This window comes from Hypanus sabinus, assembly GCF_030144855.1.
Source record: "Hypanus sabinus isolate sHypSab1 chromosome X1 unlocalized genomic scaffold, sHypSab1.hap1 SUPER_X1_unloc_12, whole genome shotgun sequence".
NCBI lineage: Eukaryota > Metazoa > Chordata > Chondrichthyes > Myliobatiformes > Dasyatidae > Hypanus > Hypanus sabinus.
In genome coordinates, this window is record NW_026778960.1 from 4865 (window position 1) to 25112 (window position 20248).

At 51.2% G+C, this 20248-nt stretch overlaps 1 protein-coding gene and 1 long non-coding RNA gene across 3 annotated transcripts in view; both read left to right on the top strand.

Annotated features, from left to right (window-relative positions):
• The first annotated feature begins 1506 nt into the window (after positions 1 to 1506).
• The window catches only part of LOC132385589 (uncharacterized), a 61595-nt gene continuing 42853 nt past the window's right edge, over positions 1507 to 20248 (top strand). For both annotated transcript variants that reach the window (XM_059957754.1, XM_059957755.1), the window contains exon 1: positions 1507 to 3134. In XM_059957754.1, coding sequence (XP_059813737.1) covers positions 2678 to 3134 — 457 coding nt within the window. In that variant the 5' untranslated portion in view covers positions 1507 to 2677. The remainder of the gene's footprint in view (positions 3135 to 20248) is intronic.
• Positions 10208 to 10948, top strand: LOC132385588 (uncharacterized). Its single transcript, XR_009509201.1, has 3 exons — positions 10208 to 10419; positions 10481 to 10740; positions 10857 to 10948. It is a non-coding gene; the product is annotated as an uncharacterized LOC132385588 (long non-coding RNA).

The window sequence follows — 20248 nt, forward strand, 5'->3', positions numbered from 1 at the left end:
CACACCACCCTCCAGTTACCTCTGGCGATCCTCGCCAATGCTTTCACCCAAACCCCGCAAGATTATGCCCCCCCCCTCTCTCCTTGTTCACCGTAACACTCCCGCCTTCTCACTCCCTAACGTCGTTGGTCTTTGCTACGCGTTCAACCCTCTGCAAAACCAAACATCTCTGCCATGGATTCCGACACAGTCAGTTGCGCACCAGCTCGCTAACACAAGTATCTAATCAGCCAATCCCGTGGCGGCAGACCCATGCATTAAAGCACATCGACGCGGTCACGAGGTTCAGACCAAATATCAGAATTGGGGGAAGAAATATGATCTGAGTGACTTTGACTGCTGGTGCCAGATGGGGTGGTTTGAGTATCTCAGAAACTGCTGATCTCCTGGGATTTTCACAGGCAACGGTCTTTAGAATTAACAGAGAATGGGGGGAAAAACACCCACTGAGCGGCAGGTCCGAGGGTGAAAATGGGAGGGGTGAGAGGACGGCCAGTTTGGTTCAAGCTGACAGGAAGGTGACAGTAACTCAAATAACCACGGGTGACAACAGTGGTGTGCAGAGGAGCAACTCTGAATGCTCAACATGCTGAATCTTGAAGTGGACGGGCTGCAGCAGCAGAAGACCACGGACATGCACTCAGTGGCCACGTTATCAGGTACAGAAGGCACCTCAGTGTCCCCAATCCAACCCTGGGGACAATCCTTCACCCATCACGGGTAAAGCCCTCAGCACCGCTGGGCACATTTGCGAGGAGCATTGTCGCAAGAAAGTAACATCCATCATCAGGGACCCCCACCACCCAGCAAGCAGAACGTACAGGAGCCTCAGGGCCCACACCACCAGGTTCAGGGACAGTTATTACCCCTCAACCATCAGGAAGGAGGTACAGGAGCCTCAGGGCCCACACCACCGGGTTCAGGGACAGTTATTTTCCCTCAACCATCAGGAAGGAGGTACAGGAGCCTCAGGGCCCACACCACCAGGTTCAGGGACAGTTATTACCCCTCAACCATCAGGAAGGAGGTACAGGAGCCTCAGGGCCCACACCACCAGGTTCAGGGACAGTTATTACCCCTCAACCATCAGGAAGAAGGTACAGGAGCCTCAGGGCCCACACCACCAGGTTCAGGGACAGTTATTACCCCTCAACCACCTGGAAGGAGGTACAGGAGCCTCAGGACACACACCACCAGGTTCAGAAACAGTTATTACCCCTCAACCATCAGGAAGGAGGTACAGGAGTCCTAGGACCCACACCACCAGGTTCAGGAACAGTTATTACCCCTCAACCACCAGGAAGGAGGTACAGGAGCCTCAGGACCCACACCACCAGGTTCAGGAACAGTTATTACCCCTCAACCATCAGGAAGGAGGTACAGGAGTCCCAGGACCCACACCACCAGGTTCAGGAACAGTTATTACCCCTCAACCATCAGGAAGGAGGTACAGGAGCCTCAGGACCCACACCACCAGGTTCAGGAACAGTTATTACCTCTCAACCATCAGGAAGGAGGTAAAATAGTCTCAGGACCCACACCACCAGGTTCAGGAACAGTTATTACCCCCTCAGCCATCAGGAAGGAGGTACAGGAGCCTCAGGAACAGTTATTACCCCTCAACCATCAGGCTCTTGAAACAAACTTCACTCAACCTCACCCGCCCCCATCACTAAACTCACTCTCAAGGACTCTTCATCGCGTGCTCTCGATATTTGTTGCTGATTCTTTTATTTATTATTATTTTCTCCTTTTCACATCTGCACAGCTTGGTCTCCTCAGCACACTGGCTGAACACCCCAGCTGGTGCAGTCCTCCACTGATCCTATCACCGTTATTGTGCATTCATTGAACAGGCCCACAAGAAACCGAATCTCAGGGCGACATACAAATTCAAAGCAAATTTATTATCAGTCACCATATACAACCCTGAGATTCACTTTGATTAAAAAAAATTGCTTGGAGCTGTATTTATCTTTTAATGTTCGGTTTTGCCAGTGAAACACATGTGCCTTTGATTTTTCCCCCCTCTCTCTGTTTTTAATCCTTTTTCCAATACTGCGCATCCCTCAGTACTGAGACGGTTAAGGCCTGTTTAAAATACTCTTTCTGCCTCCTGACTGCTAATTCAGCGAGAGCCTGCCTGAGATGAGGCTGCGGCATTAACATCAACCAAGTGCGTGCCCTCTCCCCCCCCACTCTCGCCTACAATTATCCCACAGCCTGCTTCCCTCGCGGAGAATGGCGGCAGATAAGATCGGCGCTCTCACGGCACGTCCTTGAGAATGGGTCGGGAGGTGGGGATGGAGGGGGGGGGGATGGATGATATTATCAGGGCTGGTGCGTGGTATCAAGTTTCAGATGAGATCACACAAAGCACATCGCTGTTCAGCATCAACCTCACGTCTGACAGACCTCTTTGTTCCTGAGCTGAGCACGGAGAAACAAGGAGCATTCTACCTCTCTACAGTCCCGCAGGCAGCCACGTTTGGAGCCTGCAACGCTTGACGTTATGCCTGAGTTGTAACTGCTGCACGCACAAACACACACACACACAAAAAAACACCCATTATACAACCGCACTGGTTGCCAGGCAGTTTAAAAGAAAGTGGATTATGGCTAGGAGTTGAGTAGCTGGCTTTGCAAAAACATTCTCCTGTGCCGTTCCTGCGTGGGCATGGAAGCGCCAGTCAAGATCAAACGGACGGCCATTACCCTGGCCCAGAAAGTCCAGATCATCCTCAAGTTGAACAACCCCTCCTTCAAGCAGAAGGAGATCGCCCAGGAGTACGGGCTCACTGCCTCGGCCATCTCCAAGATCGTCAAGAAGAAGGAGGGGATCCTGGAGGAGTGGCTGCGCGGCGGGAACCTGGAGCGCAAGAGGAAACGCGAGGGGAAGAACCAGACTGTCGACGACGCCCTGCTCAGCTGGTTCTGGCTGGCCAGCAGGGAAGAGGGGCCCATCTCGGGGCCCGTGCTGATGGCCAAGGCCAAGGCGCTGGCCGAAGAGATGGGGGTCGAGTTCAAGCCCACCAACGGGTGGCTGTGCCGCTGGAAAAACCGCAACAACCTGGCCTACCGGCGGGCGCCGAGGGACAGGGGCGAGGGCAGGACAGCCGGCGACCACAGAACCGGTACCTTATCTTATTATTTATCTATTTGAGAGTCAACTCGGTAACAGGCCCGATCGCACCCTGGGACCGACTGAGTTACCCGTGGGAGGAAACCAGAGCACCCGAAGGAAACTGTGCAGTCACGGGGTGGGGGGGGGGGGGGGGGGGAGAGAGAACCCACGAACCCCTCATGGGAAGCGGCGGGAATTGAAACCAGGTCAATTATAATATCGTCACGCTATCCACTACCCCGCCACCACAACTGCCCCGGTATTTCGATAGTCCTCGGAAGTGTCGAGAAACGGCCACACATTTCAGCATTGACAAGATGGTGAGGAATTTGAATTGGGTTTAATATCACCCGCTTATGTCGTGAAATTTGTTGTTTTGCAGCAGTACAACATTGCAATACACAAAACTGTAAATTACAGTAAATGTATATATTTAAAAAACTAAATTAAATAAGTAGTGCAGAAGGAGGAAAGAAAAATTAGTGAGGTGGTGTTCATGGGTTCAGTGTCAAAGGGGAAGGAGCTGTTCCTGAATCGTTGAGTGTGTGTCTTCAGGCTCCTGTACCTCCTCCCTGATGGCAGAGGGGAAGAAGCTGTTCCTGAATCGTTGAGTGTGTGTCTTCAGGCTCCTGTACCTCCTCCCTGATGGCAGAGGGGAAGAAGCTGTTCCTGAATCGTTGAGTGTGTGTCTTCAGGCTCCTGTACCTCCTCCCTGATGGCAGAGGGGAAGAAGCTGTTCCTGAATCGTTGAGTGTGTGTCTTCAGGCTCTTGTACCTCCTCCCTGATGGCAGAGGGGAAGAAGCTGTTCCTGAATCGTTGAGTGTGTGTCTTCAGGCTCCTGTACCTCCTCCCTGATGGCAGAGGGGAAGAAGCTGTTCCTGAATCGTTGAGTGTGTGTCTTCAGGCTCCTGTACCTCCTCCCTGATGGCAGAGGGGAAGAAGCTGTTCCTGAATCACAGAGTGTGTGTCTTCAGGCTCCTGTACCTCCTTCCTGATGGCAGAGGGGAAGAAGCTGTTCCTGAATCACAGAGTGTGTGTCTTCAGGCTCCTGTACCTCCTAAATGATGGTAGCAATGAGAAGAAAGCATGTCCTGTGTGATAGGGGTCCTTAATGATTGATACCGCCTTTTGACGATGTCCTGGATGCTGGGGAGGCCAGTGCCCGTGATAGAGCTGACTGAGTTTACAACTCTGCAGCTTATTTCGATCCCGTGTCACTGCGGAGAACACAGGACGCTTCACTTTCCCGAGAAAAGACCATCGTGCGATGGTGGCTCAGTTACCTGGAAATTGCACTGACTACATCTTGTGGCTGGGGGTGGTGGGGTTGTGTACCGATCTGCTCGTCATACTGTGTGAAGATACAATTCATGTTCTAAGTTCATTTACAGATGCAGCAGAGATACTGGCCCCTCTGGCCCATCCAGTCGGTGAACAATTAACCTACTAACCCGTACGTCTTTGGGATGGGGGAGTTAACCAGGGGCACCTGGAGGACATCCATGTGAGCAAGGGGTGGGTGGGGGGAAGCATACAGGCTCCTTAAAGACAGCATGGGAATTGAACCCGGGACAGCGTTAGGCTGTGACACTGCCGTGCTGTCTACTGTCTAGCAGGGCCTGATGGGCCAAATGGCCTCTTCCCTGAAGTAAGTAAGGGTGGGGGATAGGGCAAAGATTTAAAAGGGGCCCAAGGAGCAACTTTACTGAGAGACGTAGCATATATGGCCGACATGAGCCTGCACCTTCCAATTACATCTCCTGACCCATTATGGTCCACTCTCCTCTTCTATCAGAACCCTTCTTCTTCAGCGCCTTTACCTTTTCGACCTATCACCTCCCATTTCTTCTCCTCTTCCTCACCCACCTGGCTCCACCTATTACCTTCTCGCCTGTCCTCCCTCACCCGTCTTCCCCCACACACCAACCCCCACCCCAAACTTTCTATTCTGGCATCTTCCCCCTTCCCTTCCCAGTCCTGAAGAAGGGTCTCAGCCCGAAATGTCGACAGATGAAATGGCTCCATAGACGCTGACTGACCCTGATGAGTTACTCTGGCATCTTGTGACCCACTAATCCACCAACCACCACACCTTTGGAATGTGTGTGGTGGGGGGGGGGGTGGGGGGAAGACATAGAAGCTCCTTACAGGCAGTAGCGGGAATCGAACCTGGGTCATGGATGCTGTTATGTGCTGCCATAAGTGTTTCCCCTTGGGCACAGGCAAAGGGCAGCGGGGGAGAGAGGGGGGCTGAGGTGGTCTTTGTGCTTGGGAGGGGAGGGTGGGATTTGGGTTGGAAGCTCTGTGATGATAAACAAGATGCCCAAGTCATTAAGAGCCAAGGAACAGGAAGAGATGCAGAGCATATAAAAAGTATTCACCGGATGTTCTCGTGTTTTATTATTTTACAACATTGAATCACAGAGGATCTAATTTCCCTCTTTTTTTTTGATCCTGAGAGTGAAAACAGATCTCTACAGAGTGACCTAAATTAATCATAAATATAAAACACGATACTTCTGATTGTATTCATATTCTCCTCCTTTAATACAACACACCAAATCATCACTGGTGTAGCTAATTGTTTTTAGAAGTCACATCATTAGTTAAATGGAGATCGCGGTGTGCAGTCACGGAGTTTCAATTGATTGTGGTAAAAATACACCTGTGTCTGGAAGGTCCAACTGCTGGTGAGTCAGTATCCTGGCAAAAACTACACCACAAAGACAAAAGAACATTCCAAGCAACTCTGTGAAAAAGTTATTGAAAAGTACAAGTCGGGAGATGGATACAAGAAAATTTCCAAGTCACTGAATATCCCTTGGAGTACGGTTAAGTCAATCATCAAGAAATGGAGAGAAAATGGCACCGCTGTAATTCTGCCTAGTGCAGGCCGTCCTCAAAAACTGAACGACTGTGCAAGACGGGACGAGTGAGGGAGGCCACCGAGAGACCTATGAAAACTCTGGAGGAGTTACAAGCCTCAGTGGCTGAGATGGGAGAGATTGCGCATACAACAACTGTTGCCCGGGTGCTTCACCAGTCACAGCTTTATGGGAGAGTGGCAAAGAGAAAGCCACTGTTGGAAAAATACTCACAGGACATCTCAGCTGGAGTTTGCCAGAAGGCACGTGGGAGACTCTGAATTCAGCTGGAAGAAGGGTCTATAGTCTGATGAAACCAAAATTGAGCTTTTTGGCCATCGGACTTGGGCCATAAGCAAACACCAGACATCATCAAGAACACACCATTTCTACAGTGAAGCACGGTGGTGTCTGCATCACACTGTGGGGATGTTTGAGGCATCAGGCCCTGGAAGGCTTGTGAAGGTCGAGGGTAAAATGAATGCAGCAAAATACAGGGAAATCCTGGAGGAAAACCTGATGCAGTCTGCACGAGAACTGTGACTTGGGAGAAGATTTGTTTTCCAGCAAGACAATGACCCCAAACTTAAAGCCAAAGCTGCACAGGAATGGCTTAAAAACAACAAAGTTAATGTCCTGGAGAGGCCAAGTCAGAGTCCAGACCTCAATCCAATTGAGAATTTGTGGCTGGACTTGAAAAGGGCTGTTCATTAGAATTAAATTTTTATCTCTTACATTCATCTCACAACCTGAAAGAGTAAGAATATATCGTGTCTCTGTTGCTATGTTCATTCATGTCCTCCATGCAATCTGACAGAGCTTCAGCAGTTTCGTAAAGAGGAATGGGGGAAAATTACAGGGTCCAGATGTGCAAAGCTGACAGAGACCCACCCACACAGACTCGAGGCTGTAACTGCTGCCAAAGGTGCGTCTACTACACACTGACTTGAAGGGGAGAATACTTAGGCAAACAATTATTTTGTATATATTTGTAATTAATTTAGATCACTTTGTAAAGAGCAGACACGAGGAAATCTGCAGATGCTGGAAATTCAAACAACACACACAAAATGCTGGTGTAACGCAGCAGGCCAGACAGCATCTATAGGGAGAAGCGCTGTTGACGTTTCGGGCAGAGACCCTTCGTCAGGACTGACTGAAAGGAAAGATAGTAAGAGATTTGAAAGTAGTGGGGGTAGGGGGGAATGCGAAATGATAGGAGAAGACCGGAGGGGGTGGGATGAAACTGAGAGCTGGAAAGGTGATTGGCGAAAGTGATACAGAGCTGGAGAAGGGAAAGGATCATGGGACGGGAGGCCTCGGGAGAAAGAAAGGAGGAGGGGGGAGCACCAGAGGGAGATGGAGAACAGGCAAAGAGTGATGGGCAGAGAGAGAGAGAGAGAAAAAAAAACTAAATCTGTTAGGGATGGGGTAAGAAGGGGAGAAGGGGCATTTATGGAAGTTAGAGAAGTCAATGTTCATGCCATCAGGTTGGAGGCTACCCAGCCGGTATATAAGGTGTTGTTCCTCCAACCTGAGTGTGGCTTCATCTCGACAGTAGAGGAGGCCATGGATAGACATATCACTTTGTAGAGATCTGTTTTCATTTTGACACCAAAGAGTTATTTTCTGTCAATCAGTGTCAAAAAAAAGCCAAATTAAATCCACTGTGATTCAATGCTAAACAATAAAACATGAAAACTTCCAAAGGTGGGGGTGAATACTTTTTCTAGACACTGTATGTGTACTCAGATAACAAATTGACTTTACCATTGTGGTTCCTTCCACATAACCTATTTGTAAACTGAATCTCAAAGTTTTCTTATTTTCTGTTAAACTCAGTGGAGACATGAAAACTTCCAGGGAGAGGGGGGGGGTGAATACTTTTTATAGGCTTTATTTGTCAGACAGTGAAGCCCACTGCTTGTGACAACGACCGACACAGTCCAAGGATACGTCAGGGGGAGCAGCCTGCAAGTACTGCCGCAGTTGTGGCCCCAGTGTGGTGTCCCTCAGACTCTGTAGATTTGAATTTCCAGTATCGGCAGAACCTCCTGCGTTTACGTGACCGACCGACCGGCACGTCTTTAAAACGGGGGAGGAACCTGGAGGAAAGCCACGCCGTCGCGGGAAGGGAGCGCACCAACTCCTTACCGACAGTGGCAGGAATTGGACCCGGTTCGCCGTCACGGCGGGAGCGTTAGGCTAGCAGCTACACCATGGGGCCATGCCACGGGGGGGGGGGGGGGGCAACCTCAGCTGCCCACAGTGCGATCAGTACAATATGATTTGCCTCCTGATTGAAAACAAGCACAGGGGATTCTGCAGAATGCTGTGGAACTCCAAAGCAACACACACTCACAGACACACACACACACACACACGCACACAGACACACACACTCACACACACACACACTCACACACACACACACACACACTCACACACACACTCACACACACTCACAGACACTCACACACACACACACACTCACACACACACACACACACACACACAGACACTCACACACACACACACACTCACACACACACACACACACACTCACACACACACTCACACACACTCACAGACACTCACACACACACACACACTCACACACACACACACACACACTCACACACACACTCACACACACTCACAGACACTCACACACACACACACACTCACACACACACACTCACACACACACTCACACACACTCACACACACACACACACTCACACACACACACACACACACACAAACACACACACTCACAGACACACTCACACACAAACACACACACAAACACACACACTCACAGACACACTCACACACAAACACACACTCACAGACACACACACACAGACACAAACACACACACACACTCAGACACACACACACACACTCACACACTCACAGACACACACACACACAGACACAAACACACACACACTCAGACACACACACACACTCACACACAGACACAAACACACACACACTCACAGACACACACACACACACACACACTCACAGACACACACACACAGACACAAACACACACACACACTCACAGACACACACACACACACACTCACACACACAAACACACAGACACACACACTCTCACACACACACACACACACACACACACACACTCACTCACAATGCTGGAGGAGCTCAGCAAGTCAGGCAGCGTTGATGGAGAGGAATAAACAGTCAATGTTTCAGGCAGAGACCCTTCATCAGGACTGGAAAGGAAGGGGGCAGAATAGGGGAGTGGTGGGGGGGGGGGGAGAGGACAAGTTGACAGGTGAGACCAGGTGAGAAGAAGGTGGGTGGATGGAGAAGGGGGAGGACGACAAGTTTACAGGTGAGACTAGGTGAGGGGGAAGGTGGGTGGATGGAGAAGGGGGAGGACGACAAGCTGACAGGTGAGACTAGGTGAGGGGAAAGGTGGGTAGGTGGGGGAGGGGGAGGAATACAAGCTGACAGGTGAGACTAGGTGAGGGGGAAGGTGGGTAGGTGGGGGAGGGGGAGGACGACAAGCTGACAGGTGAGACCAGGTGAGGGGGAAGGTGGGTAGGTGGGGGAGGGGGAGGAATACAAGCTGACAGGTGAGACCAGGTGAGGGGGAAGGTGGGTAGGTGGGGGAGGGGGAGGAATACAAGCTGACAGGTGAGACTAGGTGAGGGGGAAGGTGGGTAGGTGGGGGAGGGGGAGGAATACAAGCTGGCTGGTGAGACCAGGTGAGGGAGAAGGTGGGTGGTTGGGGGATGGATAGGGGAGATTACAAGCTGACAGGTGAGGGGGAAGGTGGGTGGATGGGGGATGGATAGGGGAGATTACAAACTGACAGGTGAGACCAGGTGAGGGGGAAGGTGGGTGGTTGAGGGATGGATAGGGGAGATTACAAGCTGACAGGTGAGACCAGGTGAGGGGGAAGGTGGGTGGTTGGGGGATGGATAGGGGAGATTACAAGCTGACAAGTGAGACCAGGTGAGGGGGAAGGTGGGTGGTTGGGGGATGGATAGGGGAGATTACAAGCTGACAGGTGAGACCAGGTGAGGGGGAAGGTGGGTGGTTGGGGGATGGATAGGGGAGATTACAAGCTGACAGGTGAGGGGGAAGGTGGGTGGTTGGGGGATGGATAGGGGAGATTACAAGCTGACAGGTGAGACTAGGTGAGGGGGAAGGTGGGTAGGTGGGGGAGGGGGAGGAATACAAGCTGACAGGTGAGACCAGGTGAGGGGGAAGGTGGGTGGTTGGGGGATGGATAGGGGAGATTACAAGCTGACAGGTGAGACCAGGTGAGGGGGAAGGTGGGTGGATGGGGGATGGATAGGGGAGATTACAAGCTGACAGGTGAGACCAGGTGAGGGGGAAGGTGGGTGGTTGGGGGATGGATAGGGGAGATTACAAGCTGACAGGTGAGACCAGGTGAGGGGGAAGGTGGGTAGGTGGGGGAGGGGGAGGAATACAAGCTGACAGGTGAGACCAGGTGAGGGGGAAGGTGGGTGGTTGGGGGATGGATAGGGGAGATTACAAGCTGACAGGTGAGACCAGGTGAGGGGGAAGGTGGGTGGTTGGGGGATGGATAGGGGAGATTACAAGCTGACAGGTGAGACCAGGTGAGGGGGAAGGTGGGTGGTTGGGGGATGGATAGGGGAGATTACAAGCTGACAGGTGAGACCAGGTGAGGGGGAAGGTGGGTGGTTGGGGGATGGATAGGGGAGATTACAAGCTGACAGGTGAGGGGGAAGGTGGGTGGTTGGGGGATGGATAGGGGAGATTACAAGCTGACAGGTGAGACTAGGTGAGGGGGAAGGTGGGTAGGTGGGGGAGGGGGAGGAATACAAGCTGACAGGTGAGACCAGGTGAGGGGGAAGGTGGGTGGTTGGGGGATGGATAGGGGAGATTACAAGCTGACAGGTGAGACCAGGTGAGGGGGAAGGTGGGTGGATGGGGGATGGATAGGGGAGATTACAAGCTGACAGGTGAGACCAGGTGAGGGGGAAGGTGGGTGGTTGGGGGATGGATAGGGGAGATTACAAGCTGACAGGTGAGACTAGGTGAGGGGGAAGGTGGGTAGGTGGGGGAGGGGGAGGAATACAAGCTGACAGGTGAGACCAGGTGAGGGGGAAGGTGGGTGGTTGGGGGATGGATAGGGGAGATTACAAGCTGACAGGTGAGACCAGGTGAGGGGGAAGGTGGGTGGTTGGGGGATGGATAGGGGAGATTACAAGCTGACAGGTGAGACTAGGTGAGGGGGAAGGTGGGTAGGTGGGGGAGGGGGAGGAATACAAGCTGACAGGTGAGACCAGGTGAGGGGGAAGGTGGGTAGGTGGGGGAGGGGGAGGAATACAAGCTGACAGCTGAGACCAGGTGAGGGGGAAGGTAGGGGAGGGTGTAGTAAAGTAAGAAACTGGGAGGTGATAGGTGGCAGTGGTAAAGGCCTGATGAAGGAACCTGATAGGAGAAGACAGTGATTTTTTGTTAAATATATATAATTACTTCTATATACAGTAATCCTTTATAATTGTTGAATGTCATGTCCTGACCAGCACACCACAGCAAATTCCTAACAGCTGTCAATGTATAATCATCATCATGTGCCACGTCGTATGACGTCGTTGCTTTGTGCCATCTCGTACGACATCATCACTGTGCTGCGTTGCATGGCATCATCGTTATGTGCTCTTCCGTATGACATCATCATTACGGGCTGCGTCGTTCTGACGTGGGCGATCACGGTCTTTCCATGACCACGATTGGTCTTGACAAATTCCTCTACAGAAGTGGTTTGCCATTGCCTTCTTCTGGGCAGCGTCATGAATGCTACCTCACTACCTTTTTATTTCTATTTTTGCACTACTCAATTAATTTAACTATTATATATATAAAATCATGTAACAATTACAGCACAGAAACAGGCCATCTTGGCCCTTCTAGTCCGTGCCAAACGCTTACTCTCACCTAGTCCCACCGACCTGCACTCAGTCCATAACCCTCCATTCCTTTCCTGTCCATATATCTATCCAATTTTACTTTAAATGACAATATCGAACCTGCCTCTACCACTTCTACTGGAAGCTCATTCCACACAGCTACCACTCTCTAAGTAAAGAAATTACCCTCGTGTTACCCTTAAACTTTTGCCCTTGAACTCTCAACTCATGTCCTCTTGTTTGAATCTCCCCTACTCTCAATGGAAAAAGCCCATCCACGTCAACTCGATCTATCCCCCTCATAATTTTAAATACCTCTATCAAGTACCCCCTCAACCTTCTACGCTCCAAAGAATAAAGACCTAAATTGTTCAACCTTTCTCTGTAACTTAGGTGCTGAAACCCAGGTAACATTCTAGTAAATCTCCTCTGTACTCTCTCTATTTTGTTGACATCTTTCCTATAATTCGGTGACCAGAACTGTACACAATACTCCAAATTCGGCCTTACCAATACCTTGTACAATTTTAACATTACATCCCAACTCCTATATTCAATGCTTTGATTTACAAACGTGTATAAAGGCCAGCAAACTTTGATATCTATAAAATATACCTATATATCTAATATCTATCTATAACATATACATATAGCTTCTGTCTGGTTGAAGCAAGCCGACGTAATGCGTAAGGGAGGGAGAGGACGGGGATAAATGGAGATGAAATATCCAGGGATCTGCAAACAATGGCTGGAATTAGAACCACCCGAGCCACACAGCACCGATAGGGATAACAGCAGAGCCCATACAAGCCGACAAAGGAGGAGCTTCTTACAAGTTATCTAAATTAAATATCACATCCTGCCATTTCATATTTATATCCACTTCAACAGTCCCATGCCCAGTGAAGAGGCGGGGCTGGGGGGGGGGGAATAAAACCCTCTATTCTCTCTCGATAAGATCAAGATCGGTTTAAGGTCAGACTATGTGTGTGTGTGTGTGTGTGTGTGTGTGTGTGTGTGTGTGTGTGTGTGTGTGTGTGTGTGTGTGTGTGTGTGTCTGTGTGTGTGTCTGTGAGTGTGTGTCTGTGTGTGTGTCTGTGTGTGTCTGTGTGTCTGTGTGTGTATGTATGTGTGTGTGTGTGTGTATGTGTCTGTGTGTGTCTGTGTGTGTGTGTGTATGTATGTGTGTGTGTGTGTGTTTGTGTGTATGTATGTGTATGTGTGTGTGTGTGTGTGTTTGTGTGTATGTATGTGTATGTGTGTGTGTGTGTGTGTTTGTGTGTATGTATGTGTATGTGTGTGTGTGTGTGTGTATGTGTGTGTGTGTGTGTCTGTGTGTGTGTGTGTATGTGTGTGTGTGTGTATGTATGTGTGTGTATGTGTCTGTGTGTGTCTTTGTGTGTGTGTTTGTGTGTGTGTATGTATGTGTATGTGTGTGTGTGTGTGTGTGTGTATGTGTGTGTGTGTGTGTGTATGTATGTGTGTGTGTGTGTATGTGTGTGTGTGTGTGTGTGTGTGTGTGTGTGTGTGTGTGTCTCTGTGTGTCTGTGTGTGTGAGTGTGTGTGTGTGTGTGTATGTGTGTGTGTGTGTGTGTATGTATGTGTGTGTGTGTGTGTGTGTGTGTGTGTGTGTGTGTGTGTGTGTGTGTGTGTGTTGCTCTGGATTTCAGCATCTCCTGTGCTTATGAAAAAATTCCCTTTCCCTCATGTTCACGTGCCTATTTAAACGTCTCTCGAAAGTCCCCAATGCATCGGCCTCTACCACCAGCCCAGCCAGCGCATTTCAAGCACCCAACACTCCCTGTGTAAACAAAAACTGTTTAGATTATTTATGTTTGCTGTCATTTCCAGCCCTGGGCACCCTAGCGTATGTGAGAGCCCAGGACTCCTGCACAGTGCTGTACATAAGATAGCTGATATACACAGATTGATTGTGTGTCCATAAAGTGACGCTGGGCACAGGAGTGTCTGTACACAAGGTGACTCTGACAGGAAATGATAAAGTAGTGGTGATTGGGGGTGTGGAGGGGTGGGTCGGTGGGTGGTTGGGGGTGTGGAGGGGTGGGTCGGTGGGTGGTTGGGGGTGTTGAGGGGTGGGTCAGTGGGGGATTGTGAGTGCGTGGAGGGGTGGGTCAGTGGGTGGTTGGGGGTGTTGAGGGGTGGATCAGTGGGGGATTGTGAGTGTGTGGAGGGGTGGGTCAGTGGGTGGTTGGGGGTGTTGAGGGGTGGGTCAGTGGGTGATTGGGGGTGTGGAGGGGAGGGTCAGTGGGTGGTTGGGGGTGTGGAGGGTTGGGTCAGTGGGTGATTGGGAGTGTGGAGGGGTGGGTCAGTGGGTGATTGGAGGTGCGGAGGGGTGGGTCAGTGGGTGATTGGGGGTGTGGAGGGGTGGATGAGTGGGTGGTTGGGGGTGTGGAGGGTTGGGTCAGTGGGTGATTGGGGGTGTGGAGGGGTGGGTCAGTGGGTGGTTGTGGGTGTGGAGGGGTGGGTCAGTGGGTGATTGGGGGTGTGTGGAGGGGTGGGTCAGTGGGTGGTTGGGGGTGTGGAGGGGTGGGTCAGTGGGTGGTTGGGGGTGTGGAGGGGTGGGTCAGTGGGAGATTGGGGGTGTGGAGGGGTGGGTCAGTGAGTGATTGGGGGTGTGGAGGGGTGGGTCAGTGGGTGATTGGGGTGTGGAGGGGTGGGTCAGTGGGTAAATGGGGTGTGTGGAGGGGAGGGTCAGTGGGTGATTGGGGTGTGGAGGGGTGGGTCAGTGGGTGATTGGGGGGGTGATTGGGGGGGTGAAGGGGTGGGTCAGTGAGTGGGGGTGTGGAGGGGTGGGTCAGTGAGTGATTGGGGGTGTAGAGGGGTGGGTCAGTGAGTGATTGGGGGTGTAGAGGGGTGGGTCAGTGAGTGATTGGGGGTGTAGAGGGGTGGGTCAGTGAGTGATTGGGGGTGTAGAGGGGTGGGTCAGTGAGTGATTGGGGGTGTAGAGGGGTGGGTCAGTGAGTGATTGGGGGTGTGGAGTGGTAGGTCAGTGGGTGATTGGGGTGTAGGGGGGTGGGTCGGTGGGTGGGGGTGTTGATGAGCCTCACTGCTTGGGAAAAGTCACTGTTTTTGAGTCTGGTGGTCCTGGTGTGGATGCTACGTAGCTTCCTCCCCGATGGGAGTGGGACAACCAGTCCGTGAGCAGGGTGGTTGGGATCCTTCATGATGTTACTGGCTCCTTTCTGTACCTATGTCCTTGACGGTGGGTAGGCTGGTACGTTGGGTAGTTTTGACTCCCCATTGTGGAGAATTCCTGCCCTCCGCAGAGCAGTTTCCGAACCGGGCAGTGATGCAGCCCATCAGGACGCCCCCTGCTGGGCATCTGTAGAATGACGGGAGTATGTATATCGAATGTCCAACTCTCCGCAGCCTCCTCAGAAAGTTGAGACGCTGGCGAGCTTTCTTGACTGCGAGGGCTGTGTCCTGGGGCCACGAGAGGCGATGTGGACCCCCGGGAGTTCAAACAGCCATGCTGGCGATCTAAAGGGCCGTGGGAGTGGTGTGAGTTGGCCCGAAGTTGATAGCCATCTCCGTTGCCTTGTTGGCGTCGCAGAAAAGGTTATTATTGCGGCAACCGGCCTCCCTCCTCCTCTCCGGGGGCCGTCACCGATGGGCCCCACCACTGCCGCGTCATCGGACCGCCTGACGATACGGTTGCTCAGCTATCTGGCCGGGCAGCGCGAAAACCTGCCCCCTTTTGAGGTGCTCGGTGCATTTCACAGACGAGCTCACGAGAGCCCGATGGTGGGCCACCTCCCTTTCCCTTTCTTTGCAGAGGAGTGGAGTTCTGAACGCTGCTTTTGACGCCGGAGAGTCGCGAACGCCTGAACGGTTTGATGTGCGTAACATGATCAGGCCAGCGCAAGGGCTCATAACAGCCCTCTCCACTCAGACCACCCACGTCTCCTCTCGCTTAAATACCAGAGAGATCGTGTTTCAGGAACAATAACATTTAATCCCACGTACTTTTCATTTCCCCAGGAAGAGGGCACTGTAGCGTTTTTCTGCTAAAATCACACCAGCAGCAGGGAAGCCATTGAAAATCAAACTGAGGGCTGAGAACTGGCCCAGAAGACCAGTAATGTACTTAACCCTTAAAGCTCCATCATCTACGACTATTCCAACGGCGGAGGGGGACTTGTAGTCCAAGTTCCAAAGGTTCCTCAAAGTTACCGTGCAAGGTGATAGGGTGGTAAAGAAGGCGTGTTGGCCTTCATTAGCTGGGGGACTGAGTTCAACAGCCGCGAGCTGCAGCAGCTCTATAAAACCCCAGTTAGACCACGCTTGGAGAACTGAGCTCAGTTCCGGTTGCCTCATTACGGGGAAGATGTGGCAGCTTTAGAGAGGGCACAGAGGTTTACTCCTTGTAGTTGCCCTTTCTGCCCTGGGAAAAAGTCCCTGGCTACCCCCTCAATCTATGCCTCATCATCTTGTACACCTCCATCGAGTCACTTCTCATCCTCCCTCACTCCAGAGAGAAAAGCCCCAGCTCACTCAACCTCTCCTCATAAGATGTGTTCTCTAATTCAGACAGCATTCCGGTACATCTCCTTCCTGATGGTTGAAGAGTAATAACTGTACCTGAACCCGGTGGTGTGTGTCCTGAGGCTCCTGTACCTCCTTCCTGATGGTTGAGGGGGTAATAACTGTTCCTGAACCCGGTGGTGTGGGACCTGAGGCTCCTGTACCTCCTTCCTGATGGTTGAGGGGTAATAACTGTTCCTGAACCCGGTGGTGTGGGACCTGAGGCTCCTGTACCTCCTTCCTGATGGTTGAGGGGTAATAACTGTACCTGAACCTGGTGGTGTGGGTCCTGAGGTTCCTGTACCTCCTTCCTAATGGTTGAGGGGTAATAACAGTTCCTGAACCTGGTGGTGTGGGTCCTAAGGCTCCTGTACCTCCTTCCTGATGGTTGAGGGGTGATAACTGTTCCTGAACCCGATGGCAAGAGATTGGCCTGGATGGTGGATGCTGCAGGATGTGTGGGCAATGCACATGCCTTACTCACTTTAAAAATTGAAAGTGGGAATGATTGCGGACAGACGGAGAATGTGTTAAGAGGAGCAGGGCGAGGGCCGGGAGGCCGCGAGGGCTCCGACTTAAGTATATGAAGTGTTGACTGCCCAAAGCACTGGAATTCCTAGGAATTACTTTGCGATACGGCAGAGTGACAGAAGCAAAGATCGAACCTGAAGCTGGGGAAAAGTAAATACTGGGTGGATTACAGGACTGTCTCACGCAGTGGATTACAAACAGCCAGACTGATCAGAATGGGACGACACGTAGGCCGAGCAGACTACCAAGCAGTTAGTGTAGATTCTCATGATGAAATGTTTCCCAATAGATTTTTTTTAGAAAAAAGCACCCTCTGATGAAACTTCCTTCAGTGTTTCCCCAGCTGATTTCTGTAATCACGCTACACACTGGACATGCTGGAGGAACTCAGCAAGCCAGGGAGCGTCTAGGAAAAGAGCAAGACCTTAAGATATAGTAGCAGAAGTAGGCCATTTGGCCCATCTCTGCCATTCAATCAAGGACTGATCCAATTCTTCCAGTCATTCTCACTCCCCTGCCTTCTCCCCATACTCTTTGACGCCCTGGCTAATCGAGAACCTATCTATCGCTGCCTTAAAAGCACCCAATGACTTGGCCTCCACAGCCGCTCGTGGCAACAAATTCGACAGATGAACCACACTCTGACTAAAGTAATTTCTCCACATCTCTGTTCTAAATGGACGTCCTTCAATCCTGAAGTCGTGCCCTCTTGACCTAGACTTCCCTCCCATGGGAAATAACTTTGCCATATCTGATCTGTTCAGAATCAGAATCAGGTTCATTATCACCAGCATGTGACTTGAAATTTGTTAACTCAGCAGCAGCAATTCAATTCCATACATAATCTAGCAGAGAAAAGAAAAAAAATAAATAAACTTAAATTAACAATTTAATCAATTAAAGTAAACCTATTACGTATATTGAATAGATTTCAAAAAAAATGTGCAAAAACAGAAATACTGTATATTAAAAAGAAGTGAGGTAGTGTACATGGGTTCAATGTCCATTTAGGAGTCAGATGGCAGAGGGGAAGAAGCTGTTTCTGAATCGTTGAGTGTGTGTCTTCAGGCTCCTGTACCTCCTCCCCGATGGCAGAGGGGAAGAAGCTGTTCCTGAATCACTGAGTGTGTGCCTTCAGGCTCCTGTACCTCCTCCCTGATGGCAGAGGGGAAGAAGCTGTTCCTGAATCGTTGAGTGTGTGCCTTCAGGCTCCTGTACCTCCTCCCTGATGGCAGAGGGGAAAAAGCTGTTCCTGAATCGTTGAGTGTATCTCTTCAGGCTCCTGTACCTCATCCCTGATGGCAGAGGGGAAGAAGCTGTTCCTGAAACACTGAGTGTGGGTCTTCAGGCTCCTGTACCTCCTCCCTGATGGCAGAGGGGAAGAAGCTGATACTGAATCGTTGAGTGTGGGTCTTCAGGCTCCTGTACCTCCTCCCTGATGGCAGAGGGGAAGAAGCTGTTCCTGAATCGTTGAGTGTGTGCCTTCAGGCTCCTGTACCTCCTCCCTGATGGCAGAGGGGAAGAAGCTGTTCCTGAATCACTGAGTGTGGGTCTTCAGGCTCCTGTACCTCCTCCCTGATGGCAGAGGGGAAGAAGCTGTTCCTGAATCGTTGAGTGCGGGTCTTCAGGCTCCTGTACCTCCTCCCTGATGGCAGAGGGGAAGAAGCTGTTCCTGAATTGCTGAGTGTGTGCCTTCAGGCTCCTGTACCTCCTCCCTGATGGTAGAGGGGAAGAAGCTGTTCCTGAATCGTTGAGTGTGTGTCTTCAGGCTCCTGTACCTCCTCCCTGATGGTAACAGTGAGAAAAGGGCATGTCCTGGATGCTGGAGATCCTTAATAATGGACGCTGCCTTTCTGAGACACCGCTTCCTGAAGATGTCCTGGGTACTTTGTAGGCTAGTACCCAAGCGGTAGCTGACTAGATTTACGACCCCCTGCAGCTTTTTCCGATCTGTGCAGCAGCCCCCCCATACCAGGCGGTGATGCAGTCTGTCAGAATGCTCTCCACAGTACATCTACAGAAATTTTTGAGTGTATTTGTTGACATGGCAGATCTCTTCAAAATCCTAATAAAGTACTCGATGGGCTGAATGGCCTAATTCAGCTCCTATGTGGCAATGGTCTATGGTCTAAAATTTCCCTGCCCCTACGTCTCTCTGTTCTCTCCCGAGGAACTGGTCACTCTCTGTGCAAGCATGCTGTGCTTTTAAGTTTCCAAAAGCACTTGTCCAGGTCACGTCCCACCTAACATTCCGTGGCGCCCCACCCCCCCCCCCCCAACCAGGTGACCCAGATCTTTTCAACATCCTATTTTTGTTTAAATGCTATTTAACCCCCCCTCCCCCCCCCCGCGATTTAACCCCAACCTAATGACGGGAGAATTTACAACAAGACGGGTTAACCTGTCGACTGGTCTGTGGGAGAAAACTGGTGAAGTCACTCAGTCGCTGGGAGAGTGTACAAGCTCCTCCCAGGCGGCAGAGGGAACTGAATTCTGATCGTTGATCGCTGGCTCTACAACAGCATCACACTAGACGTTACGTTGTTGAGGCCTGCGCTGGTCTTGGTCGACTTTGGATATTGAGTCGAGATACACAAGCCTGGTCAGTACGATACGGAGAGCGAGCTGTTGCCCGTGTAGCGGGCTCCCCCTCTCCAACCCAAAGGAACGGCAGAGGCTGATACCAGGAGTTGCTGGTCAGCGTTGAACTCAACGTAGGGCTGCCTTAGGCACACCAGCTCCGGATTTTCCCCTCAGGGTTCACTCCCGAAGCCCCCCCCTGTGAGTGGGTGTAGCCGCAAGACAGCGGGAGGTTTGAGATCAGAGTTTTCCTTCTGGATGAGCTGACGAGCCCCGTCTGCCCGGAGCAACAGGTTTTAAGGTGCCAGTGACCCGCCTTTGCCCCTTCTTCCTGTCAGTAGAAACGGTCCCGCCGGGCTTTGTAGCTAAAGCACAGGTGAAGGCCGGGAGCTGGACTTGGTTGTCAGAGGCTGTTTGAGTCACATGCCATTGGGGGCATTTGACAGGTAGTGGGAGCTTGATCCCAATACTTTCTCCAGCTATGACAAACACGCTTAAAATTATCCAATTTCCCCACAAAACTTGCAAGTCTCGCACGTCCCCTGATGACCTGCCAGCCAGGGAGTGCTCTGGAGTAATAAGAGCACAGCAGGATATCAATTCAAACAAGAACCAGGCGTCAGTTCTTAGCACGAACTGTAAACCACAAGCAGTA